A 25595-nucleotide genomic window follows, 5' to 3' on the forward strand; every position below is an offset into this window, starting at 1 on the left:
CGTGGGCAGAAAAGGTCTTGTGGCTTATTTCCTGTTGCTTTTCCCTGGTAAGTCGCTCATTTGGTTGCCTTTCTCATAGTTTTAGATTTTAGTCTAAATACACGTTGTCATCAGGGATGTGTGTGCGTGAGGTGGCAATCGAACGCAGGTAACAAGGTTACTGTAGTCTGAGTCCCGCTTGGGAGGTAAGATATTTTTCTCAGGGGTTCTTTTTCTGGAAGGGGGGAAATTATTTGAAACTTTATTTTTTTGTTTTTCAGGTGCGGCCTGAGCGCTAGCTGCTGTTTGTAGCTGCTGTTTGTAGCTGCTGTTTGTAATTGTTTGAAATACCTGTTAGAATGTACTTGTTTGATGAACTTGTTTGAGGCGTTTGATACACCTGCTTCTATATATTTTTATACCTGTTTGATATGTGTTTCCACTGGTTTTCATATAACCGTTCCATGTTCCGTTTTTCATCGAGGATACAACTGGCTGTAGACGTCGCGGTCTTGCGCCGTTTATTTGAACTGTTTTTAAAGATTATTCTGCCCTAGTTATCTGTATGACCAGTTGGAACCAGTGTTGAAAGCTTTCGTCCTCCTTGCAAGTATATTAAACTAACCTGCTTTTGTATTCTTCTCCTTCTGTGAAGCAGTTCGAGTTATTGTGCAATATTGTGATTTATTTATTTTTTTGCATTTGTTGTATTTTTTTTATTTCTCTTATTTTGTTGGTATCAGTAATGTTTGCCATGTGTTTATTTGTAGTATTTGAGGAGCTGTAATATTGAGATTTAACGGAAGGGAGGAGAATTGTCTTTTCTTTTTTGGGGGGTTTGTTTTTGTATTTTCACTTATTTCTAATGATTGTGATGCACTGATTGCTGTGGTTTGTGTCCCTTCTGTGAAACTCATACTAGTTCCATAATAACTGAGTAAATAACTGGTCAACTGCTGAAGAGATTCTCATTTTAAGAAGATTTTATAGTTGTTTTGTGAAATAAATAAATGTTATATTTGTAGAAAGTCACGTCTCTGTCTTTAATTCCTACCGAACCGGCAGGGTCCTTCATTTTATTGTAATTCCTTTTGGTTGAATTTTTTTTTTTTTTTTTTTTGGGTATAACTATTTTATTCCTGGGTAGATCGCCTAGGTGGCGTAGTCGGGGTTGCCGTTACTTATAGCCAAAGGTTACACAAGCATTGCATGAGCATTGACATAAATAAAATATAAAGACATAAAATGACCTAAATTAATAATAATAATAATAATAGAATGATGAATGAATTTATATAAATCAAATAACATAATAGGTCGAATGACAATTAAATGACAAATGATTATAAAATTGTATAAATGGTTTACTAGATGTATATGGTTGCTCTCTTAAAGTGACACACACGTTGCTAATGAGAATTGTACCAAAAGTAATTTTTACACATATAACCATAATTTTTTTTTTTTTTTATCTAAATGAAAACAAATCAGTTCGACACGCATGTCTGTGTTTTTCCATCCATTTTTAGTTTAATAAATAAAAAATCATCTAAACAATACAGAGAATGTCAAAATGTTTGGGAATATTCACACATTTTATACACCTTTGTAGGGGATTTACAGTTACGATCCAGTAATGAATGAAGACCAGGAGTCAGATGTAGTCGATTGAAGAAAATGTTATGTAAATGGCCAACGCTCCTCGTCTGGTCTGAGTGAGGCCGCTACGGAAGTGAGAGTGCTGAACATGCTTCCCTGACAGGTTACAATTGTCTCTTCACCCCATCATGGACATGCCGGAAACTAATACTTCCAGTCCCCATGGAAAGGGCTCTCCCACCTTCCACACAGATTGCACAGATTTAGCTTATTCTTCACTCATCAGCAGAGGTCTGATTGCTCACAACCAGCAAATAGAAATATCCAGTCTTAAGATTGGACAAGATCCTGTAGAGCAAGTTCAAACAGCACAGATGTGTTCTTCCAGATGTTGTGTATTCTATCAGCTGTTTGTAATCTATTTTTGATGCACATCCTTTTAGATCTTGTGATACCTCTGTATATTCCAACACATTTTTTGGATCTCAAACTGAAAACGGGATTGCCGCTTTCACCCGGCTGACCTGCCGTGGACATCACAAATTCATTTCTTTGGCTTTTCTCACTCATGGTAGAAGAATGAGTGACATCTTTGCATTTATGCATTTGGAGATTCCCCTGGCTATCAATTGTGTAGAAATATAAATCCTCGTTCTTACGGGGCGCACAAATGCGGTCATCTAAACCTTTGCCTAAAACATCTGTTTGCCTGAGTAACTGAACAAGGCACTGGTCTCTGTCATGAAACTTATGATGCTCTTTGGGAAGTTTTGCCTCATAAACTAGAACAAAGTCTGTGGTGGGGAAGAAAACATAAGCGTCATATAGACAAGCATACTCAAATGTATGAAGGGCAGTCAAGATGTAATCATTCCCTAAGTAGACACCATAGCAGGACTTGATTGTGTTTCCTCGTTTTAGCTTGATCCAGCATACTGCTTCTCTTCTTAACCTGAATTCATTCCAGTTTGGGACCTCAGACTGTCTGACAGTCTCTTCATTTGTGAACAAAAGTGGACCAGGTTGTGACTCAAACATTTTAATACAGGCTTGGACTTCAGAGAAGCTCATGCAAGGAACGACAAATCCTTCATTGGTCACGCTGCAGTTGAGAGACCCGTCATCTCCGTCACTTGTTGAATTGGGTGAGAGGCCAGTGCTCTCAACAGCTACAGTCTGAAACACAGAGCACACAATGAACATCTAACACTTTTTCTTCACTCTGAGAGACGGCAGATACTTTTTATGCAAAAGTATCAAAGTATTTATTAAACTCATAACTGTTGTTTTACCTTTTGTGTATTAATGGATACAGTTTTTGTACACATCCTTTTGAACATCCTCAGTTTAGTCGTTTGATGATCAATGGCCTGAAATATACAGACATATAAAAATTTAAGTATTTACACAGGTAAACTAAATCAATGAATTAATGTCATGACATTTTATACGTTTGGCAGACGCTTTTACCCAAAGCGACTTAAATTCAAGATTCAAGATACACACTTTTTGCTTTTCCTGGGAATCAAACCCATGACCTTGGTGTTGTGCTCTACTGCTCTACTCAAAAATACACTGAAATGTCTCAAATACAGGCTTCCAAACTCACTGGTTTCACTGTCAGATTCAGCAGTGGCACAGGAATAATTATTTCATAATGTCTCAGAAAGCAGTCATAAAGGAGCAGTCAGTAACTTCAAAAGGACCTTAGATGACCTGTTTAATATATTTCATTATTTTATGTTCAGTTACAAATTCCATCCTTACTGAACAATGTTGCTATAACCGTCCCTTTGCGCCACCTAGTGGTTACTTAAATGAGTTTCACCTACCGCACTTAAAAGAATGTCATGCGCGATTATTTTCTATTTTTTTCTTCACAACATAATTAGTTTTGACTTTTCACTAATTATAAAAAGTTAAAAAAAAAAAAAAGTAATAACGAAAAATGAGTGCATGTTTCCAATTTATGTTAGTAAGGAATACAAAGCCCCATCATGCAGTGGATAAATTGAAAGCTAGAGAAAGCGAAAAACAGACTTCAGCAACATTAAAGATTATAAATAATAAATTCTCGGAATATACCGGATCCTAACTGCGTGAATGTAATTAGATTTGTCTTTGTTATCTTTACTAAAATAAAAAATATCAGGGGGACCCCCCTAAGTCTATTTATAACTAAGGCATGTCAGTTTGTCACACAGTTCCTACACGTAACTTTTTGATTTTTTTTAAAAAAAAAGTCTGAAATCGGAATAGTACATTGCTCTATATAGCTCTCTGCCATGTCTTTATTACTTTTCCGAATTTAGCCAAAGAATAGCGATGTGAAAAGGGAACGAAACTGAATTAAAAAGCTCATCGGAGCTGGATGACGTAATGTCTTATTGCAGATTCCTTATTGGCTGAGGGTCAGCGCATATGGCAAGCCATTTTAACATTTAAAAGCTAGACTGGATATGTGTTGCAGATATCTGTATTTCAGTTTTGCCTCGTCAAAAAGAACATTTCAGATATCCGCAACTACATTCTTCCTATCCATAATTGTCATTTCAGATATCCACAAAGACATTCTTCCTAGGACAAATGACGTCACTTTTGCCATTCATTTGTATGGGGTTTATCATTACAGATATCTACAATTCAGTTGCAGATATCCACTATGTGAATTACGGATATCTGTAACTGGATTGTAGATATCCGTAATTCCAGTTTGAGATATCTACAATTTGATTCTGACTAGTCATAACTCCAGTTAAAGATATCTTTAATTCAACTCAATTCAAGATATCTACATGTTCCTTTTCAGATATCTCAAATTAAGTTTTGACTAGGCGAAATGACATTGTAGATATCTGTAACTGGAATTATGACTAGTCAAAATGGCGTTGTAGATATCTCAAACTGGAGTTAGGGATAGTCATAATTTAATTGTAGATATCTATTATCAAGTTATAGATATCTTGAAATGAATTTTGATTAGAGATATCTGAAATTTGAGATGTCTGTAACTTTCATTCCGCCTAGTCAAAATGTAATTACAGATATCTTGAATTAGAGTTTTGACTAGGCGAAATGACGTTGCAGATATCTTTATGCAAATTAGGCCCGCATCGCACTTTAGGCGGGAGCAGAGCGTGTTGTTGTTCTAATCATTCAAATCGCACCTGTTAACTGGTAATTAGCACTGATTAGCACCATGTCTGAGCAGCCAGAGGGCTAAGGCATTTTTAATCGTCTTTTTAATGCTGCAGCCCGTGCAAGACAGGAGCTGGCAGCGAGAAATGATGATTCAACCTTACTTTCCACAACAAGACGACTGTTTCGCCGGCGAGTTCATCGAGTTCAGGGTAATTTTTCTTTAAACATCATATTTGCTAATGTGCTATCAGAAGTTTGGGGTAGTTGTTTAATAACTTAAAGCAAAACAGTTGCCAAAATGCATTCTAGGGTCTTTTTGTGAATGTACTGGAGTAAACGTTCATTTAAAATGATATTGACGACAAAAACTGCACTTTTAAGATTGACTGTTGTTAGGGTCTAATGGCTTTTTTAATGGGTTCGCTAGGGGCACTACTAGCAGCTAGAACTACTGCAAATGCAATTAACTTACACAGCAAAATAGCTATTTTTTAATATCAAGAAGGCTCGACACAACATGACACTTTGCTTGTAGTATTATAAGATATATGGTAAGGTCTTTTTGTAACCATAAGTTAAAGATCTTTTTGGCAGAATCTAATTTAGGGAAATTCAGAGAAATTAGCCACCTCACGTTGTCTTCCGGTTTCTGCCATATGTAAGTTTCAGCATTAAAAACGTTATTTTAAGTAAACTTTTTGTACACGAACAATGTTCCCAATGCTCCTCGAGTTCAAGTGCAGATTTTGTCGTCAATATCCTTTTAAACGAACGTTTGACTCGTTAATTTACCTGTTAGATACTGTTTCAACCTGAAATCAATACCTACAGGCTATGGCTTTTTTTACTGTGGAAAAAAAAGAACTAATCTGAACTAATAACTTTTTTTTCTGATCTAAGGAAGTTAGTGTTATTGCATTTCCATTGCAAGAATAGCATGCATGTCAGCATCTTTATTAAAGTGTATTAGTGTGAATCTTTCTCATAAATATTGTCAACAATAACCTACAGTAATTTTAAGCATTAAAATTACTCACACACGGGAACATTTTAGCCAAGAATTACTGCTGACCGTTATGTATTTGTTTAAAAGGATATTGACGACAAAATCTGCACTTGAACTCGAGGAGCATTGGGAACATTGTTCGTGTACAAAGTTTACTTAAAATAACGTTTTTAACGCTGAAACTTACATATGGCAGAAACTGGAAGACAACGTGAGGTGGCTAATTTCAAAAAAATGCTAAAGACGTATCTTTTTCGTCAGCACTTGACCCAGTAATGGTAGCACTTACCTTGATTTCTATTCTATCTATTTGTGTATTTATTTTAAAAAAAAAAAAAAAAAAAAAATTCCTTGCTATGAGCACTTTACTGTCATAACTGTGACTTCACACAGCACTTACATACTGTTGTTCTCATGTTGATTTGATTGATTCTACTACTCTCATTTGTAAGTCGCTTTGGATAAAAGCATCTGCTAAATGACTAAATGTAATGTAAATGTAAATTTGTGTTTACAGGAGGATCTGGTGGCCGCAGGGAAAACCCTATTTGGCAAGCAAAACTTTTCCTCCTTCCAGGGCCAGATAATGGTTTTCTGCCCCCCACAATAGAACTTGAGGAACTGGCTAAACATGGATTAGGTAAATGTGAGATTGAAGCAGATAAGAATTGTTATTTACTTTTACACCTTATTATCTAACCTTCTTGCAGAGACAGCTATGGAATGAGCTGCTTTGGATTTTATGTTGGCTTGAGCCTGTATGGTCCGATTTGTTATACTGTCTCTATATTGGGAAACATTTGACTATGTTAATACTTTTAGCATTTGTTTTAAAGAAATATTGCAGAGTAGTTTTCTCTTTGATGCATTGGTGCATTCAGACGCTAAGCTACACCATATGTTGTATGTTAATGTTCTTTTACATATGGTCAAATGTGTGATGGCCTTGTGAGTGAGACCAGGCTCTTTCTTCTGTCATATGCAATTTTCTTAGGAGTGTAGGGTTCGTTTAGTTTCAAAGCTGTAAACTTAGTAGAAACACAAATGATCTTAGGTTAACTGTGGTAGTCACACAGGTCTACTTTTGGGGTTTGACAACACTACGATTATGTCTGAAAATATGATTCCTGAATGCTAGGAGTCCTGAAAGATCTTGTAGCAACTAAAAAATTTTTACTTTGCCACTAGGAACCGATTATACTGATGTTTACACTTCCATTTTTAGGAAAACCTGTGCATGAGTCAACGGAGGCCGGACACACAAACTCAAAGATTGGGTTAAACTGGAGTTTATCTGAATTGAACAACTTTGTTTGCCAAAGCTACCCTCGCATCAGTTTAAATTTGGTAGGCTTTGAATTGGCAAGGACAGGCAAAGGACGCAAGATCCAGAAATTGCAAGTTAGTTCTGTGAAGGAACTAAAAGCAGTTGTTGGCAAAAGCAGGCTTTACATCGTGCCACGAGCCACTGTCTTGCAGGTATGGAATTATACACAGGGATTTGTATCATACTACAATCATATAAATATGTGTTCTCTGTAATGTCTATACCTATAACTGTTACCCTCTCTACCCTTAGGTAACATCACCACCCTCTGCCATGTCCCAGAATTCATTCCCACCACTCGCAGCTCCAGCAGTAGATGAGACCTCGCAAGTGGTTTCAGATCACGTCCATATTAAAATGATTGCACATCTAATGATTTTTGTTATGTCCACTCTGCACTTTGTAGTGATGAGTGGCAAATACAAATATAAACTGTTTTTATTTTTTATTTATTTTATTTTTATTTAAATATGTATTAAGATGTATCTATTTATTCTGTGTGGTGTCTGAGCAGTTACATTCCCTAGGATTAGTTTTAGTAATTTTTCTACCTATTGATATTTTCTAATGATGTATTTTGTTTCCACTATGAGTGTGTGTTCTCTTGCTGAAGGAGAAATCATTTGGATTTTCTGTGTACTACCAGGTGGCATCCACATCCTCTGCCATATCCATGAATTCATTCCCACCACTCTCAATTGCTCCAGTGCAAGAGGAGACCGCACCTGTGGCTGAGAGTACCCAAGCTCAAAGTGTGGTTGCAAATCAGGTAACCAATTTTGACACTGTATAGAATAAATGGTATGTGTGTTTTTTTTATTTATTTTTTTATTTGCGTGTACTATTTTATGGTGATTTGTGAGAAATGCCTTTTTTTTATATTTTTATATATATATACAGTCCAGTCCAAAAGTTTGGAACCACTAAGATTTTTAATGTTTTTAAAAGAAGTTTCGTCTGCTCACCAAGGCTACATTTATTTAATTAAAAATACAGTAAAAACAGTAATATTGTGAAATATTATTACAATTTAAAATAACTGTTTTCTATTTGACTATATTTGACAAAGTAATTTATTCCTGTGATGGCAAAGCTGAATTTTCAGCATCATTACTCCAGTCTTCAGTGTCACATGATCCTTCAGAAATCATTCTAATATGCTGATCTGCTGCTCAAGAAACATTTAATGTGTACAATTGTACAAAATATTTGTGTACAATATTTTTTTTTCAGGATTGTTTGATGAATAGAAAGTTCAAAAGAACAGTGTTTATCTGAAATCTAATCTTTTGTAACATTATAAATGTCTTTACTGCCACTTTTGATTGATTTAATGCATCCTTGCTGAATAAAAGTATTCATTTCTTTAATTTCTTTTCAAAAAAATAAAAATAAAAATTCTTACTGACCCCAAACTTTTGAACGGTAGTGTATAATGCTACAGAAGATTTGTATTTCAGATAAATGCTGTTCTTTTGAACTTTCTATTCATCAAGGAATCCTGAAAGAAAAAAAAAAAAGTACACAACTGTTTTCAACATTGAAAATAATCATAAATGTTTATTGAGCAGCAGATCAGCATATTAGAATGATTTCTGAAGGATCATGTGACACTGAAGACTGGAGTAATGATGCTGAAAATTCAGCTTTGCATCACAGGAATAAATTACTTTGTCAAATATAGTCAAATAGAAAACAGTTATTTTAAATTGTAATAATATTTCACAATATTACTGTTTACTGTATTTTTAATTAAATAAATGTAGCCTTGGTGAGCAGACGAAACTTCTTTTAAAAACATTAAAAATCTTAGTGGTTCCAAACTTTTGGACTGTACTAATATATATATATATATATATATATATATATATATAATTAAAAAAATGCGCTTTACTTTAGGCTCTTCAAGAATGGCGAGCAATACGTGCCCAGCAAGACCAGGAGTATAATACAAGTTTGTTGGTGGATCAAGAGAAGGTAATACTTCCAAGTTCTATTTATGTATGATTTACACACTCTTACAGAATGCATACGTACTTTTAATGTGATCTTTTAATAGGAGAGGAAGAAACTAGTCTATCAGGCTTGTGAGGAAAGACGTCAAAAGGTTTGTTTATAATAAATTAGTTTGATAAACTAGCTGAAGGGTGTTTTTTTTGTTTTTTTTTTTTTTTTTTTTAAATGAGAGATCACATTTCAGGCTATTGAGGCAAGACGTTGGCGAATGTCTGCATGTGAGGAACCCTCAGATGGGGTGTTGATCAAATTTAAATATCCAAATGGACACACCAATATGAGGAAATTCCGCTTGTCGGAGCCAATCCAGGTGATGTGTGTTCAGCTTGAGAAAATATCAAGTGTCTTCTCAGTGGTTCAGTGGGTTGTAAAACTTGACTGTTTCACATCTTTTTAGATCTTGTTTGACTTTGTGGGACAAGATGATATTGCCAGTGAAATCTTTGTGGTGCAAGAAGCCGCATCAAGATCAGTTGAGAGCAGTTCCTCCGGGTCAATAATGGATTATGGCATAAAAGCATCCTCAACTCTATATGTGCTTTGAGTCTGGAAATAAAATGCAACACATTTACCTGTACATCCTTATTTGAAAACCAAATGAAAACGGAATGTGTTTTGGTTTGTGCAAGCTCATGTATTGTGCATGTTTGTCTTCAGGAAATTCTCTCAGATCAACAAAATGATGGAGCTTATGTCCTACACCATACATCTCATGGTCAGTCATCACTGTCTGAGACCTCCACCCAGCCAAGTCTCTGTGCCCTCTTTCCAGCCACTGCTGTCTGAGCCCTCCACCCGCTCACTGCTGTTTGAGCGCTCAACCCGCTCACCGCTGTCTGAGACCTCCACCCAGCCAAGTCTCTCTGTGCCCTCTTTCCAGCCACTGCTGTCTGAGCCCTCCACCCGCTCACCGCTGTCTGAGACCTCCACCCAGCCAAGTCTCTCTGTGCCCTCTTTCCAGCCACTGCTGTCTGAGCCCTCCACCCGCTCACTGCTGTCTGAGCCGTCCACCCAGCCACCGCTGTCTGAGACCTCCACCCAGCCAAGTCTCTCTGTGCCCTCTTTCCAGCCACTGCTGTCTGAGCCCTCCACCCGCTCACTGCTGTCTGAGCGCTCAACCCGCTCACCGCTGTCTGAGACCTCCACCCAGCCAAGTCTCTCTGTGCCCTCTTTCCAGCCACTGCTGTCTGAGCCCTCCACCCGCTCACTGCTGTCTGAGACCTCCACCCAGCCAAGTCTCTCTGTGCCCTCTTTCCAGCCACTGCTGTCTGAGCCCTCCACCCGCTCACCGCTGTCTGAGACCTCCACCCAGCCAAGTCTCTCTGTGCCCTCTTTCCAGCCACTGCTGTCTGAGCCCTCCACCCGCTCACTGCTGTCTGAGCCCTCCACCCGCTCACTGCTGTCTGAGCCCTCCACCCGCTCACTGCTGTCTGAGCCCTCCACCCGCTCACTGCTGTCTGAGCCCTCCACCCGCTCACTGCTGTCTGAGCCCTCCACCCGCTCACTGCTGTCTGAGCCCTCCACCCGCTCACTGCTGTCTGAGCCCTCCACCCGCTCACTGCTGTCTGAGCCCTCCACCCGCTCACTGCTGTCTGAGCCCTCAACCCGCTCACTGCTGTCTGAGCCCTCAACCCGCTCACTGCTGTCAGACCTCAACCCGCTCACTGCTGTCTGAGACCTCCACCCAGCCAAGTCTCTCTGTGCCCTCTTTCCAGCCACTGCTGTCTGAGCCCTCCACCCGCTCACCGCTGTCTGAGCCCTCCACCCAGCCAAGTCTCTCTGTGCCCTCTTTCCAGCCACTGCTGTCTGAGCCCTCCACCCGCTCACTGCTGTCTGAGCGCTCAACCCGCTCACCGCTGTCTGAGACCTCCACCCAGCCAAGTCTCTCTGTGCCCTCTTTCCAGCCACTGCTGTCTGAGCCCTCCACCCGCTCACCGCTGTCTGAGACCTCCACCCAGCCAAGTCTCTCTGTGCCCTCTTTCCAGCCACTGCTGTCTGAGCCCTCCACCCGCTCACTGCTGTCTGAGCCCTCCACCCGCTCACTGCTGTCTGAGCCCTCCACCCGCTCACTGCTGTCTGAGCCCTCCACCCGCTCACTGCTGTCTGAGCCCTCCACCCGCTCACTGCTGTCTGAGCCCTCCACCCGCTCACTGCTGTCTGAGCCCTCCACCCGCTCACTGCTGTCTGAGCCCTCCACCCGCTCACTGCTGTCTGAGCCCTCCACCCGCTCACTGCTGTCTGAGCCCTCCACCCGCTCACTGCTGTCTGAGCCCTCCACCCGCTCACTGCTGTCTGAGCCCTCCACCCGCTCACTGCTGTCTGAGCCCTCCACCCGCTCACTGCTGTCTGAGCCCTCCACCCGCTCACTGCTGTCTGAGCCCTCCACCCGCTCACTGCTGTCTGAGCCCTCCACCCGCTCACTGCTGTCTGAGCCCTCCACCCGCTCACTGCTGTCTGAGCCCTCCACCCGCTCACTGCTGTCTGAGCCCTCCACCCGCTCACTGCTGTCTGAGCCCTCCACCCGCTCACTGCTGTCTGAGCCCTCCACCCGCTCACTGCTGTCTGAGCCCTCCACCCGCTCACTGCTGTCTGAGCCCTCCACCCGCTCACTGCTGTCTGAGCCCTCCACCCGCTCACTGCTGTCTGAGCCCTCCACCCGCTCACTGCTGTCTGTGCCCTCTTTCCCGCTCACTGCTGTCTGAGCCCTCAACCCGCTCACTGCTGTCTGAGCCCTCCACCCGCTCACCGCTGTCTGAGACCTCCACCCAGCCAAGTCTCTCTGTGCCCTCTTTCCAGCCACTGCTGTCTGAGCCCTCCACCTGCTCACTGCTGTCTGAGCGCTCAACCCGCTCACCGCTGTCTGAGACCTCCACCCAGCCAAGTCTCTCTGTGCCCTCTTTCCAGCCACTGCTGTCTGAGCCCTCCACCCGCTCACCGCTGTCTGAGACCTCCACCCAGCCAAGTCTCTCTGTGCCCTCTTTCCAGCCACTGCTGTCTGAGCCCTCCACCCGCTCACCGCTGTCTGAGACCTCCACCCAGCCAAGTCTCTCTGTGCCCTCTTTCCAGCCACTGCTGTCTGAGCCCTCCACCCGCTCACTGCTGTCTGAGACCTCCACCCAGCCAAGTCTCTCTGTGCCCTCTTTCCAGCCACTGCTGTCTGAGCCCTCCACCCGCTCACTGCTGTCTGAGCCCTCCACCCGCTCACTGCTGTCTGAGCCCTCCACCCGCTCACTGCTGTCTGAGCCCTCCACCCGCTCACTGCTGTCTGTGCCCTCTTTCCAGCCACTGCTGTCTGAGCCCTCCACCCGCTCACTGCTGTCTGTGCCCTCTTTCCCGCTCACTGCTGTCTGAGCCCTCCACCCGCTCACTGCTGTCTGAGCCCTCCACCCGCTCACTGCTGTCTGAGCCCTCCACCCGCTCACTGCTGTCTGAGCCCTCCACCCGCTCACTGCTGTCTGTGCCCTCTTTCCAGCCACTGCTGTCTGAGCCCTCCACCCGCTCACTGCTGTCTGTGCCCTCTTTCCCGCTCACTGCTGTCTGAGCCCTCAACCCGCTCACTGCTGTCTGAGACCTCCACCCAGCCAAGTCTCTCTGTGCCCTCTTTCCAGCCACCGCTGTCTGAGCCCTCCACCTGCTCACCGCTGTCTGAGCCGTCCACCCAGCCACCGCTCACTCTATTCTCACAACCACAAGAAATCCTGACTCTTCATGATGAACCATCACTCTCTCCTTCATCTGCACAAGAACCAATCATTATTCTTGATGAACAAGATGAGACTGTTTCACAAAATCAGTCTCCTGTATCAACACATCACCTTGGAGGACCTGTGGATGAGTGTGTTTTTCTCATTAACTTGATTTTATATATTTTTTTTTTTTTTAGTATATGTAGAGGTTTCATTTTCTATATCTTGTTACATTTAATCAGGTGGTTAAAATAAAATGCATGAACTTCTTTGTTTGCAGGACTGATCTACAGACCATATTGAAAAAAAGGTCAGCAAAGTTGATGGAAGCTTCTGTCCAAAAGCAACCAAATAAATGTGTGCAGGGATAATGTTTTACTGTGTAGCGTGCGGGCATTTAAGCGTAGGTTCTTCAACCCTGAAGCAAAATTGGATGTTGTCTTTGTGGATGAAGATGACAATGGTGAAGGAGCAGTTGACGAAGGCGGCCCGACAAGAGAGTACCTAAGGCTGTTGATGAGGGCTGTCCACCAGTCAAATATCTTTGAGGGACATGAGAAAGACCGACAGTTGTCTCTTGATACTCAAGGTAGGGAAGCCCAAATTCTTAGGACTGTCCTCATTCAACTGGCAGAATTCTAGAAGTGTATACATGGAAACCCATTTAAAAATGATTGCTCCCTTATTTCTCCTGTCTGATTTATTGTTTATTTTGTTTTTTTGTGTGTTGGGCAGGTTTCATCCTGTTTGTTGTCTGTCTCGTTATTTTTATTTTAGTTATTTTGCCTTAAAATTTGTTAACTCTTGGTTAGGATTTTTCCATGATTCTTCGTTTCTTTAATGTACTGAAACACCTTTTTGAAACATGTTTTGAAAGGTGCAATAAGTTTTGTAGTAGCACTAATATTAATCATAGCATTTTAAGGTATTAAATTAACAAGCATTACAGCAGAGCAAGATTTTACTGTTATTTCTTTAATTTTAGCTTTGCAGACTAAACTTTACATGTGGGTGGCAAAAATGATTGCTGTGTGTGTGGTCCATGGAGGAGTCGGTCCACATTTCTTTTCCGAAAGGCTTTTCCATCAAATCTGTGGGATACCAACACGCCCGGCCACGGTGGATGAAGTTGGTGACCATACTTTCAGGGAACAGTTAATAAAAGTAAGCAGGAGAAAGGTGTTATACATTGAATGTACAGTACTGTGACAGCCCTATGTTCTTTTAACTTTCTATTTATGAATTGCTTCAAACGTGTTCAGGTTACCTGCGTCAATCGGCCTTCGGCCTCATGGCTGCGGCTGAACCACAGCCGTGAGGATATCCACGAACATTCTCATGAACACGAGTGCTATGTTGCTTAAACATCTAATTTATATTGGGAAGGTATCTTTACAAGCCAATTTTGGACTCCCTCACTGACTCACTATCTCTTTCTCTTTTCTTTTCTTTTTTTTTTCCTGTCTGTCTTTTTAGATACAGGAAGCAACAACGGTCCGAGAGGCGAACGGTGCAATTGCAGAGGCAGCAGATAGTCTCAGCATTATAGGTGCCTTAAGACATGTGTCCAGCCTGGAGGAGAAGGACTCCCTTGTCCAGTCAGCTGCAGACTTCTTTGTCAATGGAAGATTGGCGACTGCCCTGGACCAGTAAGTGCCTCACCTGTCTTATCTGTCCGAAAAATGAAACTGTCATTGGCCCAGGGTGATTCACACATTGTAACATGGTTTTTATAGGTTTGTTGAGGGGTTAAAAACCCTTGGTTTACTGGAGGAGCTGAGGAAGAATCCAGCAGTGTTCTACAACATGTTTGTCAGTGAGGAGATTCCACTACAGGCGAAGGACCTATGCACTTTATTTGACGTGGACTTCTCTGCGCAAGGCAGCAACAGGAGAGCACGAGAAAACATGACAATATGCTTTTGGCGTGACTGGTTAATTGATATTGAAGGTATACTATTTATTGTACAAGTTATAATAACATGGACTTCATAAGTACAATTATTAGTGGTCATTTTGTTGTCCTGGTTGGCAGGAAAATAAATGCTGATAATGCCATAGTTGAAGTGACATTTGTGAAGTCTGGTTGTGTGAACATGGGTAGCTCCCTTAAACTTGTTCATATTGTTTTGTAATATTTTACCAAAAATGTACTTTACTGAGGCTTTTGTGGTTGATATTCACCATAAAGTCCTTGATGTCAGCATGCAACTTCCAAATTGCTCCAAAGTAACGCATACAAAAGGTTAGGGCTAGGCGACATGGGCTAAAAATAAAATCAACATGTGTTTTAAGGGGCCTGAATTACTGTTTCTCAGAATACGGTTTCTCAGACTACTATTTCTTATGTTACAGAAGGAGAATGCAGTCCAGTCACCCTAGAGAAGGTATTGGAGTTTACATCTGGAGCTTCAACAGTGCCTCCACTGGGATTTCCACACCGTCCACAAATTCAGTTCCTTCATGAGGGCAACAGACTATTCCCAGAAGCCAATACTTGTATTCTTGTACTCCACCTGCCGCTGCACTCTTCCTATGAAGCTTTCAAACAATACATGATGGAGGGAATTTTGCAAGCTCCAACCTTTGGTCTTGCATGATGTCACTGTGTGTAAAACTTGGAAATTCAGTTTTCACTTGAGCTATATTTGTGCTTAGAAGTTATTGAATAGAATGCTGTTGAAGAAAGTCACTGGTTCAGATGTTAATTATAGAATCTCATGCACTTCAAAAAAAAAAAAAAAATTGATTCAGTAATCCTGTTCATTTTGCATGAGTAACAGTTCACTTCAGTTCATTTGGCGGTTATTCAATATTGAGTTTTTCAGCTAACTCAAACTTGTGTAGTTTTTTTGCTTTAAATTATTTTTGTTAAGTTATAAATTTATGTTTTACTTTTTTTGAAAATGTATATTTTCTTTAGGTTTTATGAGACATATTGGGCTTATAGTTCATGGTTACTATGATGACACTGAGGTTGATTAATGAATTAGATATCCTTTATAAACCAACTGTAAGGAATTATTGGGCTTATAATTCAATGAGTTTGATGAAATCACACATTACAGCCAATATGTTTGGTTTATGTACAGGTTGATGAATACACAGTGAATACAGAGAAGGCAAACTAAAGGTCTGGCTGGTTTGCTGGATGTCAACCTCAACAGCTTATCGTAGTAACCTGTCCCCATCACAACTCAGTCTCTGTTCTGATTAGTGGATTAAGGTATTTTTGGCAGTTAAACCTCTCTCAACTGGTAATCTAAAATTCTCATTCAAGCCATTAAACTTTGTTTTTCATACATTACCAGTTTATTCATCTTTTCATCCCATTCAAAATAGTTAGATCCTTCTCCACTTTTCCAAACATTCATATTGAATTTTCTTTTTCATGCATTTTCAGATCTTGTCTATTGATTCATATTCCATTTAAACCTTAAGATGTTTCACGTTTTTCATACATTACGAGTTTTATTCAACATTTAAATCTCATTCATACTAATTAGATGCTTTTCCACTTTTTCTACGAATTATAACAATGGGAGTAGAAAGGAACAAAACGAATATTGTCAGCCAACAGTACTACAAAAAAAAAAAAGACAATAAAACATAACACAGCACCAACAGTGTTAGCTACTGCCAAATCTAGCACACCTGGCATTAGCGCCATCAGCTGCAGCTGCACTACCATACCACCTTATTTTAACAGAAAATGTAACTTAAAGCTGTTGAAACTAAAAATGTCTTTCAGTCCTGGATAATATATGCAGCCAATAAACTTTTATCTCTGGGCTTGGAATTAGACTATACCTGAGTTTGCAAAATACTGATAATTGCAGTACAGCAAGCCTGATATTTTATCTTTAGATCAGAAAGGTGTTGGATTGCATTGTGTACAGATGTCTGTTGTTGCTGAGTGAGGATGAGTTGAGGTGGCTCTACATTAACAGCTGGGAACTCTTCCTCATCAAGTGTAGGCAGTGTTTGAATTCCATACTGCGCTAGGATGGCATCAATGTTTTGGTCACTGTAGGGATTTTCCCCAAACACATTGTTGACAGCTGTGCTGTCTGTTGCAATGTTTTTGAGCATGCCCTCTGTCCAGAGTTGAGTTGGTGTGCAATTATTTTCTGTTCGCAACGGATGGAGGTTCCAGGCCTGTCTAAACTGCTCCAGTCTTTTTTGAATCTCAGGAAGATAAACAATATGCAGTGAAAGTCTGTGGACATCATCATCTGGGTTTAGAACCTCTGAATCCTCTAAGGAGTAGAACATAAGGTAAAAGTGCTGCAACACATGCAAAAATACATCACGCCAAAGGCGTTCAATTCTCTGATTGTGAACTGATTGTCCGGTTATGAAACCTCTGTGTTCAAGTCCTTGAACTAGATGCATGAATAAAGCCACAAGGATGTTTTCACCACCATGGTCAGATCTGACTCTTGATGGTAGGGCATAGAGGCATGTTGCTTTCAAAAACTGAGAAAGGACTGTTGTGGCACGATTGTCTGTGCTGCAGTTGAGGTAAGTAATCAGACGGGAGTATCCATCAATTGCACCATGAATCACAAAACCCCATCTAGAAAGGTTGAAAAACAAATATTACTTTGAAGATTATAATACTATTGACAGTAGTCTGGAAACAATATAGCTGTAAACTTTTTTTACTTGCTGAAGTTCTTTTCAAAATATTAAAAAAATGACAAGTCTGGTAATAATAACCTTATGAGACGCATGTTCCCATCAATGTGCCACAAGCTATTGGGGTAAGGTACATGATAAACACGTCTTGCAACTGTCTGGCTCCATCTCCTTGCAGCAGCAGTAGGATTGACCCGTGTCAACATCTCACGCACCCTGGACCGTGTAACAAGCACACCCTGTGCACGCAACAGGGCTCTTATCATCTGCAACAGATTTGTCAAAAGATCTAAATTGACATGATATTCACAAAACAATGGCACACAAATGTGAATTAAATACAGCCTAAAGATAAAGACCTCCAATTACCTCATTTCCAGAATTAGGATATTGGCTCTGAAGTTGCCTCACATGTTGTTCTAGTTCACCATCATCTATTGCAGACAGCATACTTCTAACAGGTATACCCAACAACTTTGACTTCTTGTACAGAAATGATGAGGAGCATCCCAGTATTTCAGCAGTTTTTGAAATTGTATGGCCTTGCTTCAGCAGAAATTCAATGTGTTCTCTGGTAACATCAATGGCTGGTCGGCCTCTTCTCCCTACAAAAAGAAAAAGTCAACTAAGTTTAAGTGTTTAAGCAGCATTGGACTGTTTATTTTTTGTAATTTTATAGTATACCATCATACCAATTCTCATACATGCATTGAAATTGCATATTGTTAATGAATAGGCCAGTAGGCTACACTGGAAATGGAGAGACTTGTGGAATTGCAAAAATACAGTATTTATTGCTGTGACCAGTGGACATAACAGTGGTGTAAGACCAATACATTTAATGATTGCACAAATAAGCACGTTAATAAATATAAAGTCAGAATTATTGCTAATTAGTATAGCCATAAATGCGCAGCGCCGTTGTTTTATCCATTAAGCACAAATAAAAGACTGACAACGCCAAATGTTCAGTTTTCTGATAATATAATTCACATAAGTGTGGCAATATATTATATAACAATTATATTAATACTAATTATAAAAATAACAACAGAGTTGCTTAATGCAAGTAAATGGTGGTCTAATCATTTTATGGTTTCTATACTGTTTATGGCAGAAGAGCTCCTGCACGGAGCTTCATGAGATTGCGCTGCATTTTTTGTCGTTTTTTTCTTCTTCCTACAGCTCCCGCGGTGAACCCTTCTACTGTCTATGGGTGAGCCGAGAAAACCATAGATGTTAAAACGGCCGGATTTCCCCTTTAACGTGAATGAATATGATAATACATGAATACAGTGATAAACAGACTCACCTGAACTAATGCGCCTGACAGAGAAACGTCCGTCTTCCCCAGCATGGAAATTTGCGTCTATTAGAGTTTTCAGTTGAGCCAAACTGCTTTTGAGTTCATTGTTTGTGTCTGGTGATAGCAAATGCTCAATTCTTCCGAGATTTCTTTCACAGTTTTCAATAGAACGACGTTCTCTCTCTCCACAAATCCCCTGTGTGAGGGCTCGTTGAATTTCATGCCATTTTCTGGTGTTTTTTTCGATTACAGCCAACGCCATGACTGCTTCTTTCTTCTTCTATGATCCCCTTCCCAGGGAAGGGAAATTACGTATTTATAGATATCTAAAATAGAGCAACGTCATGCACAATAATTTGCACTAGTCATAATGACGTTTGAGATATCGTTAACTTTCATTCTGCCTAGGCAAAACTGAATTACGGATATCTGCAATTGTCATTTAAGATGTGTGACGAGTTGAATGTCGTTTTCAATGACGTCATTGCAGATATCTGTAATTCAGTTTTGCCTAGTCAAAACTGCATTACAGATATCTCTATCTGTCGTTTCGACTAGCCACAATTACGTTACAGATATCTCGAATGACAATTCCGACTATCCAAAATGTAATTAGGACTAGTCAGAAAGACGTTGGTGATATCTACAACGTTAATTACGGATAGTCGAACTTAACTTTTAAATGTTAAAATGGCTTGCCATAAGCGCACTCAAACATTCACCTACAAGGCGGGCAGTCATGCTTCCAAAACACCTCGCAATTAGCTCAAGCAGTAGAGAGGGTGTTGCTAGTATCATCAACTCGTGGGTTCGAATCCCAGGAAACATACACTTATCTACTAGTTACATCGTCGCTTTGGATAGACGTGACTAGCCTATGTAAACGTATTAATATAAAGGAAGCTATAACAAATACAAACTTAGTAAATAATAATAATTAAAAAAAAAAAAGAAATGTTGTTTGGCTCTTGGAAAGCAGATGAGAAAAACAGCTGTCATGTGTTCCAGTTGGAGATCAAGTCGGGGACCCTGAAACCTAAAGCTTGCTTGGGGTTATACTTAAAAGAGGACATTGTCAGTACGCTTGAACTTTCACTTCAAATATTCACTTAGCTCAAGTATAGAGCTGCCATCGCAAACCTGTGGGGTGCGAACCCAGAGAAGTGAACGGATAAAAGTGACTACGGCTACGGGATAATCGGGTAAAAGTGGCTCCGAGAGTCCGAGTATGGGATAAAAGTGAAACATGACTGGATACAAGTGACTGCGAGTCCGGGATAAATGGATAAAGGAGGCTGCGAGTCCGTGACCAAAGTGAAACATGACTGGACAAAAGTGGCTGCGAGTAAGGGCTAAAGGAGACTGAGTATGGGATAAAAGTGGCTGCGAGTTCTGGGCATATGGATCTAACTATTTTTTTTTTTTTACAGTCTATGGTCTATCTGTTGATTTCGCAAAGGCGAAAGGTGTTTAAGTTGACACTGAACAAAAACTCTGCCGTTGTGAGCGGTGAGTGGACTCTGAGTTCTGCTCGCTCACAAATCCTCTCATTATAACAAACAAAGTGTAGACATAGCCTTTGACTTCCATAGTATTTTTTTCCTACTTGTCTGGTTACTACATTCTTCAAAATATTATTTTGTGTTCAACAGAAGAAACTTATACAGGTTTGGAACAATTTGAGGTTGAATAAGTAGCCTAATGACAAAATTTTAATTTTGGGGTGAAATATCCCTTTTATAGATGCTTTTAGCAAAAGTATTTGTATAACATCTTATACATTTTCACTTCACATATATCTTCATCATTTTCATTTATCGTTATATTATTATATCCATTTATTATTTATATTAGTTTATCCCAAGTTTTATCACATAGCTTCACTTACATTTTACCACAAGGTGGCGCGAAAATGCTGATTAAAATAGGTCTTCAATCTTGTTCATGTGTTGCAAAATGTAAGACAATTTAAGTGCTGAAGAGCACATAGATTCCATTTATTTTCACTCAGCATTAGGAAATTATACATAAAACTTAACAGATATATATCAAATATTTTTAATGAATACAGGTAAAAGAAAATACAGAAATGAGATTAAGATAACAAAGAGTAACACATGTACAACAAACATTTATTTTAATGGTAAAAATATGCACAATTTATTTAAAACAAAATATTTTTTAATGTATTCATTTTTTATTATTTGTAATGTATGCAATTTCTATATCTCTGAAACAGCCCTAGGTTTTTTTTTTTTTTTTTTCACTTTGTAAGCAGGAAATGAAGTCAGGAAGTTATTGGGAGCAAATGAAGTTGAAGTTAGCCAAAACAGTCAAAATGTAGAAATTATGAAACCTAACATTTTTAGACTAGCACAACAAACTAAATAAAAAAATAAAAAATAAAAAAATGATTATGATCCTCGTAAGATTTCATATTTTTATGGTGCTGATTTAAAGGGGTCATGAATTGAGAAATCAACTTTTACTTGAGCGTTCATCATACTATATCCTGTAATTTTCAGAACTTAAAACCTCCTTGTTAGACCTGTAAAAGCTTGTATTGACCAAGCGGCAACCTCCCCCTTTCTCTCGTGAAGCCAATACGGAAGTAACTTAAACTGCGATTTATCGACTGGCCGCTAGGGACAGGCTCCAAAAGAGAGCAGAATCTCAGAGTCCCATGTTAAATTGGCCAAGTTTATAGCAGAAAAAAACATGTTTACAAGTTGGTTCAAATTGTGGTTTTGGTCTATACTGCTATTTTTGCCCTTCATGACAACTCTGAGGGGGGTGAATTTTTTTATAACTTATCCGTTTAAATTATATTAAGCCTTAAAGTTCTGCATAATTAAGGGCGTGGTCACTTGAGTGACAGGTAGATTGCGCTGCTGTCTGAGCCGTCATGTTACCTCAGCTGCCGCTGAATTTGGCATCTCAGCCGTTTTTGTGCTTTTTTTTCTCGATTATTTTATACAATTATAAAATATGGCTTGCTGCATAATATTCGAGACTGATGTGTGTCTGTGTAGATGTGCATGCATGGGGAAGAGACACAGAACACACGTTGTTGGATCGTGGCATTGGCTGAAAGTTTTGTTTGTGAGATTAACTACAATGACAATACCAGGAGGATATACAACTCTGACAGCACTGCTTGGATATTATAACTAAAGCTGCTGCACTATTTTAAAACAAAATATACTTTGGACACAGGCACATTTGTTTGTTAGATACGATCGTATACAGTTTTACAACATAAACGCTGCTCAGATTGCATCCTTTCTTGAAGAACGATGACAGAGAGCAGATCATTCAGAAGAAATGTGAAATGTTTTTTTGTTTTGCAATGGACACTCATATTTTACCCAAGTGCCACAGATTGGATTCATCTCGCGATCTCTTTTTCATTATAAAGGTATGAAGTCCCATTTTGATTTTCCATGTTGTTATTTGCACACCCAACACTACTGGTGTTGGAGCATCTATATCTTAAAGAAACACCGTAGATTGACAGTAAACGTTCTGATGATAAAACTCTTCATTAATATTTTAGATCGTATCTAAGATAGATAGAAAGCTCCTTTGCTTGCTAACATGGTCACATCGAGCTAGGCGGGCGTGGTTTCAGCAACCAGTCATATCAACTCAAACCACCTCCCCGCCTCTTTGCCCATTTTCAGTTATCCGGGAGTGACGTGCGGTGACGCGCAGCTAAGATGGCCGCGTCCTCATTTAGGCGTCAAAACTGCTGTTCAGAACTCTATGGGTGACGTCACGGACGCTACGTCCATATTTTTTTACAGTCTATGGTATTGACACCAGGCCCAGCGAACGATTGGTCCTGGAATGTGCCTGTCATAGATAGGTGAAACGCCGCCTCCACAAAAGAAATCAATGCCCACTTCATCATTGCAACGTTAGAAGTGCGATACAGGACTAAAAATAACATTACCTTTCAAAGGATCCTAATGCTAGGAAGATGGTTATTTATTTTCATCAACGTGAATGTCTCAGTTGAGCTTTATTTATTTGTATTTGGTATATTTCACTGTGGATTCTTTGGTAAATCAATCGCATTTCAATGCAGGCTTTGCAAACCGACTTTTACAATATGGATTTGACAGTAATGCAGCAACATTCAAGTAACCGTGTTAATTCTAATCTGGTATGTAATGATTCATGTACAGTCAGATGTTCTGTTAGTCTGGGTAAACCCAGCCTGATCTGCCGGCGATTTGATTTCGCTCGGCAACTCAGTCTGGAAACCCGTGCATTAATTTCTGCTGCGCTGTTACACTTTTGCGGGAACCAATCACAGACTGGCTTATCCACCTTGCTCGCTATTGGCGGGTATAACACGATGACGATATAGAAGCGACGGCAAGCAGCTTTCAAACTCTGGGCCGTTTCTCAAAACCGAGTTCGCAAACTTCGGACTCGCGTCCTTGGTAGATGGGACTTGGCAAGTTCGACTCAGGAGAACGAACCCCTGTGGACGGGAGAACACAAGTCCAGTGATTCTGCAAATGGAACAGCAGTGTTCTTGATAACGTCACTCAGCTCGCTCTGGCTTCTCCGGTTATCTCTTTATGTATATTTTAGCCAACAATAAAACGAAATTTGTTATAAAACACCACTCTGCCTCTTTTCGTTTTATTTAAAAAACAAACAAAGACATATTAATAGTCTCAGGCAACGAGTGATTGATTATCTGCAATGTCTGCATATATTTATAACAAAACGAAATATTAAACAACCCTGCCTCTTTTCGTATATATTTCAAAAATATTAAATGTAATACTATTTGTGCATACTCTGATTAACTTCACTGTAATAAAATGAAATAGGCTATAACATAAAACACAACCCTGTCTCTATTTGTTTTATGTCAGTTTTAATTATCAATAATTGCCATTAAGAATATACAATAAGAAATAAAGCAAACAATTCAGTCAAGCGTACAAAATCAGCGCTTTAGTAGGATACAAAAGTTAAATAGCCATATATAAAGTTATGAAACGTCACGTTGCCCTCAGCCAAAACGGAGCCAGCGGCAAACGTCGGAAGGACTTGGCGAGGTAAGGCTGCTCTCGGCTGGGCACATGAGTGCTGAGCGCCCGGTGATCACCTGGATCTCACAACTCCGACAACGTCAGATCAAATTGTCAGAAAGGCGCAATCTTTATCAATAAACCACAAATTTGAGTTTTAAACCAGCACATTTTCGTCTGAAAAACTCTTAAAACTACATATCATGATATAATAACAGTAATATGTTTAAATTATGCGGGGTTTCTTCTTTACTATTGATGCTTGCTGGTTAGTACGAGATGCATTCTGGGATACCTGGCTGTCTCAAGTCTGCACAAGTCACCTCTCGATGCATCCTCGATAAAAGGGGCGGATCAAGAACACATCCGGGGATTTGAACTGAACTTGGCTAGATGCGAACTTTGAATTGGAACAGTACTTGGACAGCGACTGATGACGTTTCACAAGTCCACAAGAACACAAGTACAGACAAGTACGCATATTGAGAAACGGCCTCTATCTGGGGCACGTTCAAGCTCAAACTGGTGCGCAACGTTTTGCTACGGTTTCCAGGTTGAACTACATGTTTCCTGGAAACGTGTGCAACAGGTTTGAGATACGTTTGCTCTTGTTTGGTGGGTGTGTCAAAAATGTCAACCCAATCAGCATCAACATACATATAAACCACGTGGTATTAAAGAGACAGCTCGTAAATGTAATTAATGTAAATTTATTAACAAAATAAATTCATAAGAGCAAGTATATTGTTTGCACATGTGTATTTACATTAATGGCAAAATAACTTAAAACAATAAAACAATAAGAGCACAAGTATAGATCTGGAACTTCTTTAAGTCTGTTTAAATATCATTTATTTGCAATGTCTTCTGGTCCATATCCGAATGTGTGCTAGACACTGATTAATGTAATGTAAAAATACTAGGCCTATACTATTTTGCTATTGTATTGTGGAGTAATACTTTCATAAACTTTCATAAACAAAGGCAAATGTTGTATCACAATAATTAGAAGTTTCCACAAATCTCTTCACTCGATTGGGATGGCCTCTTTTATTCAGTAACATCGAGCGTATTTTGCAGTATTAAACACGTATTTATACGATTTCATCAGGCTCCGAAAATTCTTCAAAAAGAACACAAAGAATGGCCTTCTCAGCTGCCATAGTTACATCTCTTGCGTAATCACAACGGGGTGTTCAACGCACCACCACCGTTTCCGTTTAAAAAACGTTTTGCAACGTTTTGTCGGGGCTGAACCTGGGCTGAACGCAGCCCTGATCTACCCGTCTCTCGCACGACCGTCACTCCAAAATAACAATGCACAATCACAGTGACGCCGACTGTGTTAAGCATTTACCTTATCTGAGAGAAATGTAGCAGAGCGTTGATCCGACAGTCTCTTCATAGGAAGATTACAAACAGCGATTAATGACACACAATGATTCTCTGCTGTTATTTTGGTGGTTTGCTTCACGATGTGAGTACAGGACTCTTTTACTTCAGTGCCCCTTGATGGTAGACAATATTTTTATTATTTGCTCTATATGTTTCGTCTCCCTGCTTCTTGAATCTCGCGCCGCCTGAGCTGACTGGGGGTGTGTCTCAATCAGTTCCCTAGCTCCCGAGCTCGTGAATCAGTATATCGTGTACACGAATTCGGGCACTGGTAAGGACAGTAAAAGATGCTGGTTCACTACACATTGGGACACTTATGACTCTATTTCCGGCGACGTGACAACGTCCTCATTGTACAACATCACTACTGGTATTTATGAACAATAACAGAGCTGATATTTTCTGACATTACTTGTAATGTTATTTAAACTACATTATGATTAAT

The 25595-nt window shown here is 40.1% G+C and overlaps 2 protein-coding genes across 4 annotated transcripts; one reads left to right on the top strand and one right to left on the bottom strand.

Moving 5' to 3' along the window:
- Positions 1-4572: 4572 nt before the first annotated feature.
- LOC137014197 (G2/M phase-specific E3 ubiquitin-protein ligase-like) lies at positions 4573-16317 on the top strand. Of its 3 annotated transcripts, none has more exons than XM_067378384.1 (12): positions 4573-4928; positions 6243-6365; positions 6951-7204; positions 7305-7821; positions 8952-9029; positions 9112-9159; positions 13035-13111; positions 13209-13343; positions 13740-13918; positions 14231-14403; positions 14491-14705; positions 15110-16317. In XM_067378384.1, the coding sequence occupies exons 7-12, from the start codon at positions 13078-13080 to the stop codon at positions 15352-15354; spliced, it is 981 nt and encodes a 326-aa protein (XP_067234485.1). In that variant the 5' UTR covers positions 4573-4928; positions 6243-6365; positions 6951-7204; positions 7305-7821; positions 8952-9029; positions 9112-9159; positions 13035-13077; the 3' UTR covers positions 15355-16317. The 3 variants fall into 3 exon arrangements, with proteins under 3 accessions (XP_067234485.1, XP_067234486.1, XP_067234487.1); XM_067378385.1 differs by having other exon boundaries at positions 13035-13064; XM_067378386.1 differs by lacking the exon at positions 13209-13343 and having other exon boundaries at positions 13035-13064.
- On the bottom strand, positions 9792-12918 carry LOC137013677 (dentin sialophosphoprotein-like). The gene is made up of 5 exons (XM_067377656.1): positions 12884-12918; positions 12600-12742; positions 11761-12546; positions 10734-11117; positions 9792-10471 (listed from the first exon to the last, which is right to left on the bottom strand). The coding sequence occupies exons 1-5, from the start codon at positions 12916-12918 to the stop codon at positions 9792-9794; spliced, it is 2028 nt and encodes a 675-aa protein (XP_067233757.1).
- Positions 16318-25595: the final 9278 nt, after the last annotated feature.

Source organism: Chanodichthys erythropterus, chromosome 23 (assembly GCF_024489055.1).
Source record: "Chanodichthys erythropterus isolate Z2021 chromosome 23, ASM2448905v1, whole genome shotgun sequence".
Lineage (NCBI taxonomy): Eukaryota > Metazoa > Chordata > Actinopteri > Cypriniformes > Xenocyprididae > Chanodichthys > Chanodichthys erythropterus.